At 46.1% G+C, this 13,338-nt stretch overlaps 1 protein-coding gene across 1 annotated transcript; it reads left to right on the top strand.

The window, feature by feature from the left end:
- Positions 1-1,298: 1,298 nt before the first annotated feature.
- Positions 1,299-12,899, top strand: LOC139590209 (transmembrane protein 178B-like). Its single transcript, XM_071427545.1, has 4 exons — positions 1,299-1,819; positions 8,580-8,693; positions 9,926-10,063; positions 11,260-12,899. The coding sequence occupies exons 1-4, from the start codon at positions 1,438-1,440 to the stop codon at positions 11,502-11,504; spliced, it is 879 nt and encodes a 292-aa protein (XP_071283646.1). The 5' UTR covers positions 1,299-1,437; the 3' UTR covers positions 11,505-12,899.
- The last annotated feature ends 439 nt before the right edge of the window (positions 12,900-13,338 follow it).

A 13,338-nucleotide genomic window follows, 5' to 3' on the forward strand; every position in this document is an offset into this window, starting at 1 on the left:
ATTGCAGTAGCACAGAAAGGAGAACAATTAGAATTTATTTAATTCATGGGAACTTTCTAAGATGATGGTGTTGCTGAAGCCCCTGTCTTTTGAAACTGTATCCAGAGCAGCTCACATGGAGAGTAAGGTGACATAATAGGATTGCAGACTTAGGAAATGTGACTATTTGGATCTTTCCAGGAAAGAGCTATTACAATTGAAGGATTTTTCTATGTTAGCTAGAGCAGTGATTGTATTTGAAAATTATTTTTCATTCTTGCTATGGAAGACTTAATTTAGCTGGTATGTGTAAGAAAATTCTTTTGACAGCAGCCCTTTCAATTTGTCTGCCTTGAAGGCACCAGTGTGCAGCTGCATGGATGGTAATCCCATCTGTCCAGTGCAAACTGCAGAAGAGGATCATGCAGAAATGTGGTTAGAACAAGCTTTAGCTGTGGCAGAGTGCTCAGGGGAGATAAGCAGTACCTTGTGCTGGGCAGTGTTGCTGGGAGAAGGACTGGAGAGGGTGTTTAGGTTGTGCTCAGTGTGGCCGAGAGACCAAGAAGCGTCAAGGGGAAGGTGGTGGCAGGGAGAAAGGATCAGAATCTCCTACAGTTGAGCATTTGTTCCTGGGAACCAATTAAAACTACTTCTAACAAAAAACACCCAAAGCTAAGGATTTCAAAATTGGATTTTAAATTAGTAGTTAAGGCATAGCATATCACTAGGTCATTTTATCTGGAGGCCACAACTGATGAGATGATGCCCTAACAACTGGCTTTGGGGACTGAGTGGTAGTGCTGCAGCCGGAGGAACAAGCCCTGTACAACAAGCGGGATCAGAAGGGATTTTGTGCCCCTATAAATGCTGCATTTAACTAATGGCTCGGATTTAATCTGCTTCTCACTGCATAAAATAGATGGACATTTTTCTGGCCTTATTTTCCATTAGCTGATAATGAAGGGTGGAGGAGAAGTCATAATCTAAAAGCCAACAAATGATGTTGCGGGTGGTGTTTGCATTTCGTGTAGATTTGAAAAACTGCTGGCTCCCGCGGCCTGAGCAAGGCTGGTCTCTGCCCTGCCCCGGGCAAGCCAGCGGGACGGGCGTGTGCCAGGCCAGAGGAGGCCGCGGAAAGGCTCGGAGGGTCCGTTCACCCCTTCCTCCGGTCATCCATCCCCCGGCAGCTGCCCGCGGCCATCCCCGCACCGCCCTGGACATGGGCTCCGCCGAGGGAGGGGCCCCCGGTCCGCGGAGCAGGAGCCGGGCGCCGCGGCGGGGGCGGTTCCGGGACCCCCGTGAGGCCGTGCCGGGAGATGCCGCGGTAGGGGACCGAGCCCGGCGCGGTGCCGCGGCGCGGGGGGCGCGGGCTCGTCCCTTCCGGGGGCGGTGCCGCAGGCGGCGGCCCCAGCCCGGCTGCAGGGAAGCGCCCGCCCCTGCCGCCCCCGGCGCGGTAAGATGGCGGCCGCGGCTCAGGCGCTGAGCGGCACCGGGCTGCTCCTGGCCGCCGCCGCCCTCGCTCTCCTGGCCGTGGCCATCGGCACCGACTCCTGGTACGAGACAGACGCGCGGCGGCACCGCGAGCGCTGCCGCGGCTTCGGCCACAAGCGCAGCGACCCGCCCGGCTCTATGTCGGCGCCCAGCTCGCACCTGCCGCTCCGCGCCCGACCCCCGCGGGCGCTCCTGCCCGGGCGCCCCCCGGCCCCCGCCCCGGCCGCCGCCGCTTCCGCCGCGCTGGACTCGCACTGCGGCCGCCGCTTCAACTCCACCGTGTCGGGGCTCTGGAGGCGCTGCCACCGCACGGGCTACGAGCCGGACAGCGAGGAGCTCATCCGGAAAGGTGCGGGGGCGGGGGGCGGCGGGGGCCCGCTGCTGTCCGTGGTGCTGAGCGCGGTGCCGCCGGGGCTGCGGGCGGGGCGGCGGCTGCCGCTGCCGGGGCGAGACCGGGCCGGCGGGCGGGCGCGGATGGAGCCCGGTGGAGCCGTGGCTCCCGGTGTCCCTGGCGTGCGGAGAGCGGCAAGCGCGGCCCTGACCCCATCCCGCGTCCTGTGCGCCTCCCTCTCTGCTAGAAATGCTGCAGTGCTGGGTGGGACCGCGTCCTCAGAGAGCCCCTTCGGGGGCCCAGTGCAGGGCCCGACTCGGTGGGCGTCCTCCTAACCCTGACAGTTCCTTCTAATTGAGTGCTGAGAAACATGCAGTGTTGTTGATAGCACTGTGATTTTTGCAGCAAGGTGAAAAGGGACCTGTTGTTCCCATTCTAGCATGAGGGAGTTCTCATTGCTGCAGTAGATTGCCAGGCTTTCATGGTGGCAGATGTCACTCAGGGCCCCCAGGGTGAAAGGAGAGAAAGCTATGGATCTTCTACTATTGTGGCACGTGGTACAAAGCCAAGCAGGCCATGAAGCATAAATAAAAGTCCTGCATTTGATGGTACAAATAACGTAGTGGGCTGACCCATGAAGTCAATGGGTTATGTATGGTTAATGATAAATAACAGGACTTAGTGTTCCAGCAGGTACATATTAGCACAGAGAGAGTAGGAGTTGGGAAAAGTGCTTCCATTGAGGCACAAAATGGAAATGCTATCTTAAGAAAGCGAGAGCAGTTCTTTAGCTTGGCTTCCAACTGTGACGCCAGTCCTGCACAGCAGAGGCTGGATAGACTGGCACTGTGAATCTCAGCTCGTCTTTGTCCCTTCTTTCCAATGCACAGCAGTGACTCTTACTTCTCAAAACTCTAGTGCTGTGTGCCTGGCTTCTTTCTCAATTTATTCTCCTAGGATCCATTTTATGTCATTTCATTTTTATTTCCATGCTGAACTCCTTTCACTAAAAGGGAACTCATTAATTTCTTTCTATTAATTGTGGCTGTCATGTAAAATATTTTTTTATTTTTCTGCTTCACATCAAGCAAAATGCTTTCAGTTCCCACTGAGATTAGCTAAGATGGGGGAACAGGTGGGAAGAATACTAGTTTGGTCATCAGTACTTCTCTTTCTGAGGTATTTTCCCAACACCACAACAAGTCACATAGAGAGGCTAGAGTCTGCATTCTGTATGCAGGCCATTACAGGGTGGTGAATGGTCTTCCTTAGTGTTTGATGGGTAAAACTGGAAGGACTCTAAATCCAAAATGTTTTCTGTCTACTCTGTTTCCTTTTTCCCCTAGCTGTTCTAATAAAAGACCTTGCCTTTCCCTACAAAAAGCATTGCCCCCCTTATATTCTTTGCCTATTAGGTCTGCAGTTGCTACTCTAAAGATTTATGTGTCATCTTACAGAGGGAAATTATTAATAATAGTTCTTGTAGAATCAGATCTTTAAATAGATATGACTCTCTTATCCCTTCTCCTGACCTGCTTTACTAGCAGCCTTTCCTCGTTCCCACTGTGTCTGTCTTTTCTCTGACAACTGTGATTAAGCAGCCTTTTCTGACTGATGGTCAGGTGTGGCTGCATCTGAGCTGTTCTCTGTAGCATGATACCAGATCTGGTGCTTCTGAAAAGGAAAAGCTGGTATTTTTTCCCCTGGTGTGACCTGAAGATTGCTCCTGTGCACTGCTGAAAATCCTATTCCTCCTCAATTTGCATTAAGTTTTCAGCTAGCTCTTTGGTGATGTGTGATGCCTTTCTTTATTCCTAGTATTCCTTAATCTAGCGAAAGAGGAGTAAATTTTTTCCCACAGTTCTGTGGTAATTTTGGTTTGGGTTTATAGTCTCCATTTTTTTCTAGTCTCTCTGGAATAGGATTTCTTTTCTTTCTTCATCTCTCCTGAATTCTGAATAAATGACTTAAGTCTGTAAATACACATACTCATATAGATAATTCCATAGATTTCTAGTCCATCTAATCTACTGCTATTAATACAAAGCAGTTTCATGGAAACTTGCATACTTGAGCATTGTAGCTAATGATGCATATACAAGCATCCATTTATATATCTGGGATATTTAAAAAAGCAAAATATATTCACTTCATATATTTAAAAGGAAAAATCTAGTCAGAAAATGTAGTGCAAAACTGAGAGGTGGGAAATGTTTAAATGTAAGATGGGAATGATATGTGAGATTTCTCTTATAATGCAAAATGACTATTTTGGAACTGTGAAAAAATACAGTTTCATTTTAAAAATACAATTAAAAGGCAGAAGAAGGAATGATGTAAAAACCACATGGGGGAAATGGAGATTAGCAAGAAGTAAGAGATAGAAGGCAAGGAACTGAGCCATTTGGTGGGGAAACAGAGGATCTCTGTGCACATATGGGAGGTTCTCTGAGTGTAAGAACAGGAGCACTACACGTCATCTTGTAGAGCCTGTGCTATGTGGATTCCACATTCAATAACTGATGCTACAAAAACCATCTGCATGGACTGTTCTTAAGTAGTGAGGTCCTGCAAGGGTTCATTATATATTGTTTAGGGGTCTTCTCTACCTATTAGTAGAGTAAAAAAGTGTTGCTTACAAAATGGTGACAGTAGAAGATGATGAATTGGGAAAGATCCATTCTAACAGGCTGCTTTGGATGACTTGGTGGGCTCATTGAACATGTGTTTTAACATCCCTAAACTGAAGGAATTAAAAAATAAAAGGTTCATCACTGTTGATAAACTAGGGATTTTATTGTTTTTCAGGCTTGCTCTGAAAAGTCTCTGGAGTGGGACTGGTACATCTCATATATACTGAAAAGACTTCTTGGTACCACAATGTAGCTGAGAAAGTGAGGAGAGCCACTGGATCCTAAAGCAGAGGAACACACCAGTCTGGGGCCATAGTGAGGCCCTTCAGAGAAAACTGCTCAGTCCTGGTGTCTATACTTCCCATTCTTTCTCACTGATGAGTAGTGGGAGTAGTTACAGGATTGCCTGTGAGGTCTGTAGAGGATCTATTATAGTGGCACGTTTAATAAACTTGATCTGTTTGGTCATGGTCCTTGGTAAGTATGTTCTGTCAGTGGGATCTGTAAGAGTTCTTGTGGTATTTTAAAGAAAAGTTGATTCAGTTGATCTGGTGGCCCTTGGGTGACAGTGTGGACAGAGTGAATGCATGGCCGTGGTGCTCCTTACAATCCTGGGCAGAAATGGTAGGAAAATGCCTGGAAGCTTCGATGGCCAATTGGTCCTGGGGCATGAAGGAGGGGAGGGCCAGGCCTCTCATGGTATTTAGTTGCTAACTGGCCGTGGCTGCTCATGAGTAGGAGGGGGTCTCTCCCAGCTGTGTGAGAGTTGAACTGCTCTGATACTGGGCCGCATAGCAGAATTGAAAATGACCCCCTCCATTTCTTCATAAACCTCTCGCACATTGTGTAAAGAAAACTTGCATGTCTCAATGTTGGAGACAAAAACTAAACTGAAAATCAGGGTGTGCTAAGCCCAGGATTACAGACTGAATGTATCACAGCAGGGTTGGTGTTTCCATGTTTCTGGCAGCTTAGGAACAAGGGGCCTGTGCTCTGCCTGGGTATCTGGCTAGTCTAGCAAGCATCCTCTGACCTTTCCCATCGTTTGTCTTCAGTCAGGAGAAAGGACTCATCCAGAGACACTCATGTATACTCTTCCAAGGGCTGTGTGAGTTCCAAGGGGAACCTGTCTGCAGATGCAATCCTGAGGGGTAAAAAAAAAACATGTTGAGGATGAGGTGTTAGAAACAATGCTGGCTGTGAGAAGGCACAGGAATGTAGCTGGGCCATGAAAGTGTCAGTGTGACACTGGTGGATGCCGTTCATGTTTATTTTTTAATCAAGAAAATTGTACATGCAGTGTGACTCTTAACAGTGTTCTGTTAAAGCCCTTAGAAATGCTGGCATCAGACTGTCCATCTAACCTTTTTCTTGGATGTGTGCTTTATGGTTAACTAATGACCTGGAGGAGAAGGAAGCACCTGCCTCCTTCTGTCCTGTATTCCCAATGTACTTGTGTGCCAAAACAGACAACACACACTTGTTGTTCACCGCATGACTCTGTTCTATTCAAGCCCTTGCCTGAAGGCAAAAGTTTTAATTTTGACAGGCTTTCTTATGGTACTTGTCTGAGTGTGTTGTAAAAAAAAGGAAATCACTTTGCTAGCAGGTTTCTGAAATGGAGGGCAGGATGCTGTCCCTATTTTATAGACTGCAATTTCAGGTATGTAAGTCTCAGGTCCAAGGACATACTGGAGTACCTTTGAAACACTTTTTACTTAACAATAACTTTAGACTGCAATCCTGATTTTGATTTTTACTTTTTTTCTTGAGTACTTAGAGAACAAGGTGTTATATGACTTAAAATGCAGTCCTGTGGAGTACCTGGCCATATTTGAGTACGTGGCATCTCTTCAAGTGAGACTTAGAGATTCACTCAGAAAATGGGAAACACAGACTAGTGATGATAAATGCAAAATTGAGGTTCTGAAGGGTGCCTGGGTGCATGTTAAAATTTCCTGGGAGAAAGTGGCTTAGGTGTCCAGCTGAGATCACACTCACTGCTTCTCCAAGTCCCTGACTCTCTTGCCTGCCTATTTCAACTTTCTAGAAGATCTGCAGAGAGAGGCCTCCCTTGTTTTGCCTATGGTGGCTCACATTAGAGTGGGTCCAGTCTGTGCTCTCAGGAGAATGGAATCTTGTTGGAAAAAGAGCTTGTGCTGGTGTGATCAAAGGCTGTTACCAAGCCTATGGATTAGAGGTCAGCACTGAGCTAAAGCCCTGAAATCTGTGCACTCCTGAGCTTTTTTTTTTTTTTTTGCAATTTTGCTGTTTTAATATAATTGTTATGTGCTAACTATATAAAATCATCACTTTGCATTCTGGGGAAGAAAGGATTAGGAGTACAGTTTTTAAACCAGAGGCAGAATTAATTGATATCCAAAAATTTCTAAATAACTAGTTTTGTATGGGAAGGTGGAGAGGTTTTAGTTTTAATTTACATGTTAAACTCTTGGAATAATAAAGAGCCACTATTTTTCTTAGTGATGTCTTAGCTGAGAAGTCTGTAGCTTTGATCATAAGGGATGTATGTCTCTAGTCTTTGCTTTTTCTTTAATGAGCTATAAAAATAGTAATCCTTGCTCTTATTTAAAATGCTGCTTTATATGTACTACTTTTATGATCAGGAAATGTAAGTGCATAAATAATACTTTTAATTAATGCAGTGCATTATAATCTGAAATCTGATGTCATTAGTTTGTTCTATTTACGTATTTCTCAACAATACATGCAAATCTTGTCCATATTGAAATTGAGTTCAGTCAGCAGTCACAGGTGACATTTGGTTAGATACTGTGGTATGTTGTATATGGCCTAAGTTCTTAACTCAGATGTCTGCAGCCTTTGCAAATGCACTGGCACCCTCTGACACTGGGTTGTCTTGCTGATCATTGGCTCAGGGGGCCCTGTCCTGAGGTAGGTGCGAGGAGGGAGCACTGCTCAGCAGGAGAGGGCCACTGGCTGCAGGTGAAGGGCAGCACCTCTGTATATTGTGTGCAGCTGGAAGTGCTCTGTGCTGCTGGAGAAGCAGCAGGGAGCCACAGCAAGGGAAGGGGTGGTGGGAAGCACAGCTGAGAATTGGGGCCCACTTGAAATGGGAGGAAATTCAGATCACCTTTCCCTCCCTGGCCTGTTGGCTGGAATTGCCTGGGCCTCTCATATGCAGCTTCTGATCTTGTGAAATGGGGGCTTCCTCTTTGCAGATCCTTGCAGAAACCAGGTCAGTACAGTCCCAGTGAATATTGTTAGAGAACAAAATCAAGCTTCTCATTGCTGTGGGAGCCACAAAAAGCTCAATTCTTCTGGGTTTTCTAGTGTCTTTTGCAAAGCTGATCACTGAATCTGCAGCTCTCTGCTAGTGATTGTTCACCAGCTTAATTGCTCACTGGCCAGTTGATTGTTTTTGAATGGTTCTTCTGCTCTAACATTCAAATAGTGGTAATGGCCCTGTAGCCACTGTTTAAGAAGAACTGTTTCTACTATATAGCTCTTTTATCTTTCTGGTTGCTCTCTTCTACTCCACCATCCATGTTTATTCTCCCCCAATTTCTAAATTAAAAATCCCTTTCAAGAAGAGCATGCTTGTAAGTTCACATTTACATCTGGGGTACAGCTTTTCTTTAAGCTATTATGGAAACATAGTATTCTACCTGGATACTACTGTTCCCTGAAAGTAAAGCAAAGAGCCAATGACTATTGGAGTGAATTCAAAAGATTCTCTCCTGTGCAGTTGACTTTCCAGCATTCATTCAAAATTTTCAAAGTGTTACAATTCTGTCTTCTTAGAGATGAAGCAGTCCCGTTGGTGCTTGGCCACATTCTTATCTCCTTAGACATCCCAAAAAAAGATCACAGCAGTTCCTCTAGAAAGCTTTTAGACATGTTTTTCCTGACTTTCATTACTGTTTAACTTCAGCTGTTGCTTCTTGGAGAGACACCTGGCTCCTGCTTTGCCAGTGTTTCTTTGTAGGTTCTCTCCCCTCCTAATCCCAAAGCCTTTGAAGCAAACAGCTGTTTTTTGGCTACATTTGCCCTGTTACTGAGCGAAGGCTTCCCCTGTGCGAGGTCTGCTGGGCTAGCCAACCCAGCAGCATGTGCAAGGCTAGGGGGCTTTCCTGCTGTTTCACACTGATGTCTCTTCACAGGAGTTATTCAGCGCTGCACGGCTGTGAAGTACCACTACACCTCCAGCTCTCTGCCTCGCAACTTGCCCATCAACATCACCAACACCATCCGGCAGGATGAGTGGCACGCGCTCCGTAAGTGGCCCTGAGCAGGCTCAGGAATGTTTGCATCGCTGAATGCCTTAATGCAGTGCCAGCTGAGGGCTCAGGATCACCTCATCTAAGCATGGCACTGGGCTCTAAGCATAGATACAGATTGATTAGTGAGGAAGTGCAAGCAGCCAACTGTATGATTGGAAGGGGACATGGGATGTGGAGGGGCTTAAAGCTGGGAATTCAGGAATACAGATGTATGTAGTGATTTGCAAGATGTCATCGTATTCTGGATCTGAGCACAGACAGTTCCTAGCTGGCTTACAGCAGAGGTGCTGCATCACTGTATAGATCCTGTTGCAATTTTCTGTGTGCACACCAGTGACCTGATTCAACCCCCTGGTGACCAGTTCTTTTAGGGAACATCTCAGTTTGTCTTTGCACCAGCACCTGGCCCACAAGCTGCCTTACGCCCACGTCCTTCCCACGCAGATAACTGACCTGTAGCCTGTGACTGAGAATGATTTAATCAGGTTTTTTTTGCTCCTGCTTCTCTCTGTTTTTTTATTCTATTGCTTACATAATTCAACATAGCCCCTGTCATGTGAGAGTCAGTGCCAAGGAAATCCTAGTTCAGCTGGCGACTGAACTAGGAGGAGACAAGAATGGCAATTTTACTATGGAAAGCAAAGTGCTGTTCATGACACTGGTACCCAAGCTTTTTTTTAGAGCTTGTTACTGGAGTTGTTCCCATAATACTGTATTGATCTGCTGTCTGCTTCTGTCCTCCCACTATTCCTCTTTTCAGTTCACACTGTGTGCCTCCCATGCACTAATCCTTTAGTCCTCTCCAGTGTCCCCTCTTGCTTCTTCCATTTTCAGCAGAAAATTTTCCCCCCAACAAACTCTATCCCAAAGAAAGATGTCACAGCAAAAAAAAAAAAAAAAAAAAAAAAAAAAAAGCCTTTGCAGTACTAACATGAGTTTGTGATGTACCCCTTCTCCCCTTCCTTCTGTCCCATGCTTTGGCTGGTACTTTGGACAGAAATGCTCTCCACTTACACAGTGTGCAGCACAATGGAGCCATTTTAGATGGATTCCCTTAGTTTCAGTGTAATGGGCAAACTACCTCAAAGAAGCTATGGGAGGAGAAGTCCATGGTTGAAATGTAAACTTTAGAACCAGTAAATCCACATCTGGCCTCTGCACTGGCTGTTTTCTCTAGGTACTGCCATCTTCATGTCTTTTGTCTTCCTTTTCTGGTTTTTCTTCAGATCTGCGGAGGATGACAGCTGGCTTCATTGGCATGGCAGTCTCCATCATCCTGTTTGGGTGGATCATTGGTGTGCTGGGCTGCTGCAAACAGCAGGAGCTCATGCAGTACGTGGCTGGGCTGCTCTTCCTAATGGGAGGTGAGCGCCTTTTGCTTCTGCTCCTCAAGTCATCACATTATTGCTGCCTTGTAAAAATAAAAGTAATGTCAGCCCACCACAACTACATGAAGCAGTTACTTAGTGCAGCAAAATGTCAGCACAGTGCAGTTACTACTTCCAGCACTGGGCAGGACCTGTGCTTGTGTGGGTACTGCATGTTTCTTAGTAGACCCTAATGTGTGTCTATGAGCCTTCTGCTCTAGAGGGCTGGTGTGTAGCCACGGGGACCATGTGCACAAATAGCACAGTCCTCTGGCTTGCTCCAAGTGTGCAGCCTGTGGCTCCTGTCAGACAGCTCAGCCCAGTTTTCCCTAGGAATCATAACAAAAAAACATAAGTTAAAGTGGAGCACCTTTCTGGTACTCAAAGATGCTTAGATCTTCATGTAATGATTAGGTCCAAACCAGCCAAGCCTGGGAGGACATTGGCCCAGTGATAAGGATGTGAGCTCAGTGCTTGCCAGGTGCGTTATATCTGTTTGTCCTGGGTGGGAGCAGCCTTTCTGTATGACCAAAGGTTTTTCTGAACTTTGGTTTTTCAGCTTGAAAATGGGCAGTATAGACCTGGAGTCTAGTGTAGTAGTGTGTATTAAACATACTGGAGTGCCTTGTGTCTTAGGCTTTTTCTCCTCTATACAGGTGTTCAGTGAATGTGTAACAGATGACAAAAATCTGGGCACGCTTTATGGGCCTAGGGTACAGCTGGCAGAAATGTGGGTGCTCCTAGTGGAAACCAAAAAGTGCTGCACTTTGCAACCCTGGGATTCAGTGAGCTAATTACCTTTTGTAAGAGAAACTGGCCAAGTACTGTCTGGAACCTGATTAGACACTGGAAATAGTCTCAGGAGAATCAAAGCATAATGAACTATGACTGAGTTCAAAATTGCAATGAAAGGTGCTAAGGTAGTACTGGTTATTTGTAAAGCAAGGTATCCTCTAGTCCTACATGTTTTCCCTTTTTGTTGTTGTTGTTTTGTTTGTTTGTTTGTTTGTTTTTTGTTTTTTTTTTTGTTTTTCTCTGCCTTATAAGGAGAGTGGCCAGTATGACTGCAGAAAAAACCCTAGGGGTAATTCTTGATTTTGAAAATGCATGACTTTGAAAATACTGAGGGAAAAACCAGAGCATAATTAACCTGTCTGAGGGCAGTGTAGAACCCTCTTGCTTTTCTCCTGCAGGTACTTGCTGTATCATCTCACTCTGCACATGCGTAGCTGGGATCAATTTTGAGCTATCCCGCTATCCTCGCTATGTCTACGGGCTGCCAGAGGACATCAGTCATGGCTATGGCTGGTCCATGTTCTGTGCCTGGGGGGGCCTGGGCCTCACCCTGCTGGCTGGGTTCCTCTGCACTTTGGCCCCATCACTCAACACCTCCCGGGCATCCGTACAAAAACCCAGACAAGAAAATGGGGCCGTGTGACCCCAGAGAGAGCGAGGAGAGACTCTGGAAAGCGCAGCCTGGGCAGAGCTGTGGGTTAACACCAGGAAGAGGTGGCATGTCAGTGTGTGGAGAGCAGTGCCAGAGCTGTCGGAATGCCAGCCCATGGGACGCTGCTACAGCCTCCAGTCAGACACGGACATTGCAAGTAACTCCAGGTCTGAATTATTGGCAACTTGATCATTGATGGTTTAAGGGGGACAGTTCTTTCAATTTGTTTTTCTTCTGTTTACAAGGGATTAAGTCCAAGATTGTGTCTTTTTTTGTGCTGTTTTTTGAACTGTACCTCCATGGTCCTGTTATTGTCCAGTTGTAAGGGATGTTTACGCACCAACTCTATTGCTGCAGGTCTGTGTAATTCAGACCCAATTTAGGGCAAGGAGCTAAGTGAAGTTGGCTTGAACACTTTTGCAACAGGCATGTCTTGTGTTGGCTCAGGCCATCCTTTCCCAAAAGACCCTTGATCTAAGCTGAGGTTTAGGCCAAAGAATTAGCCCATTCTTAGTATTAATTTATTTAAATCAGAAACCTGTGCTATTCCATGCTGTGGATTCAGCTATTTACTCACTACTCAAACTGTTTCCAAAAGGAGCTAGCTGTAATTGAGCAGCAAGACTCCAAGAAAACTCTTACAGATTCTGAGAAAGCAGAGGAAAGTTTTTCTCAGCTTCTTACACAGTGAAGGTTACTCATCTGGCTAACTAACATACCCTTGTTTTAATGGGGAGATGTATGCAACATGCAGCTTTTAACTATTCCACCAGAGGTACATTTTTCAAAATGTGTCATAGTTTGAGCTGCCAGGATCAACTTTCACTTCTGAACTAACTTCTGGGTGCAACTCCTGCTCTGTGAAAGGAGATGAGTAATTCTCCCTGAGCTCAAATAACAGTACTGCTAAAATAGCAGATGTACAGCCCCATCTAACATTAGTGTCCAAAGGAACCACAGTGTATTTTCCTCAGGAACGTGTGGCTTCTGCCCCTTCCACTGTCAAATGCCCTGAGCACAGCGTGTCAAGAACACGCGTGTTCTGCTGGAACAAGATCCCTCTCCAAAATGAGCACTAAGGACCTTGGTACCAGCACAAGTACTAGGGCTAACTCAGGAACATCAGCCAAAGTACTTTGGAGTGCATTTTTCTTTCATCCATCTATTCTTTTTTTCCTTCTTACATCCCCACCCCTCTACCAAGCGTCCAAAAACTGCACAGGTAAAGATGAGATGGCCAGCATTTGGAGATGTTTACATTGTATTTAAAATACAATACAGTGGCATGTAAGATACTTAATGCTAAAGTCAGTGTATTTATGAAAAGTGTAATTTTTAAATGGAAGTTGTAATTCTCAACTGGCATTAAAAGTACTGAAAGACTTGCTCGGTGGATGAAACCTCGAATTCTTTATGACTAATGACCTGACTGATTCCCCAGAGAGCTCACATACACATACCAGCAACAGTGTTAAAGCTTCAAGAGTTAAGTTCACATAACAAAGTTAAAACATCATTCATCTGTGAATTATGTTCACCCTTGCAAAGTGAGTGTTCAAAAGTTTCAAACTCTAACCATGCTGCAGGCTGCTCACTGGCAGCGCAGGCAAGAACCGGGGATGCTGTCTGAGCTGCAGGTCATCAATGTCACAGTACACTTACTGCAGTATAGTCTCCTGGTCCTCATGAGGAAGTATCAGAGCAGGGTTTAATCCACTGCTAGTTGGAGGAGGGTCCAAAGGCAGCATGGTGGGCACAGTGCACAGGAGGCTTTTAGCCTGCCTTTACACAGATGTAGAACCACCGAGCAAGGGCGACAGCCCCA

The sequence above is a fragment of the Agelaius tricolor genome, unplaced genomic scaffold (assembly GCF_023055355.1).
Source record: "Agelaius tricolor isolate 1412-34295 unplaced genomic scaffold, bAgeTri1.0.p SCAF_5, whole genome shotgun sequence".
In the NCBI taxonomy this organism is placed as follows: Eukaryota; Metazoa; Chordata; class Aves; order Passeriformes; family Icteridae; genus Agelaius; species Agelaius tricolor.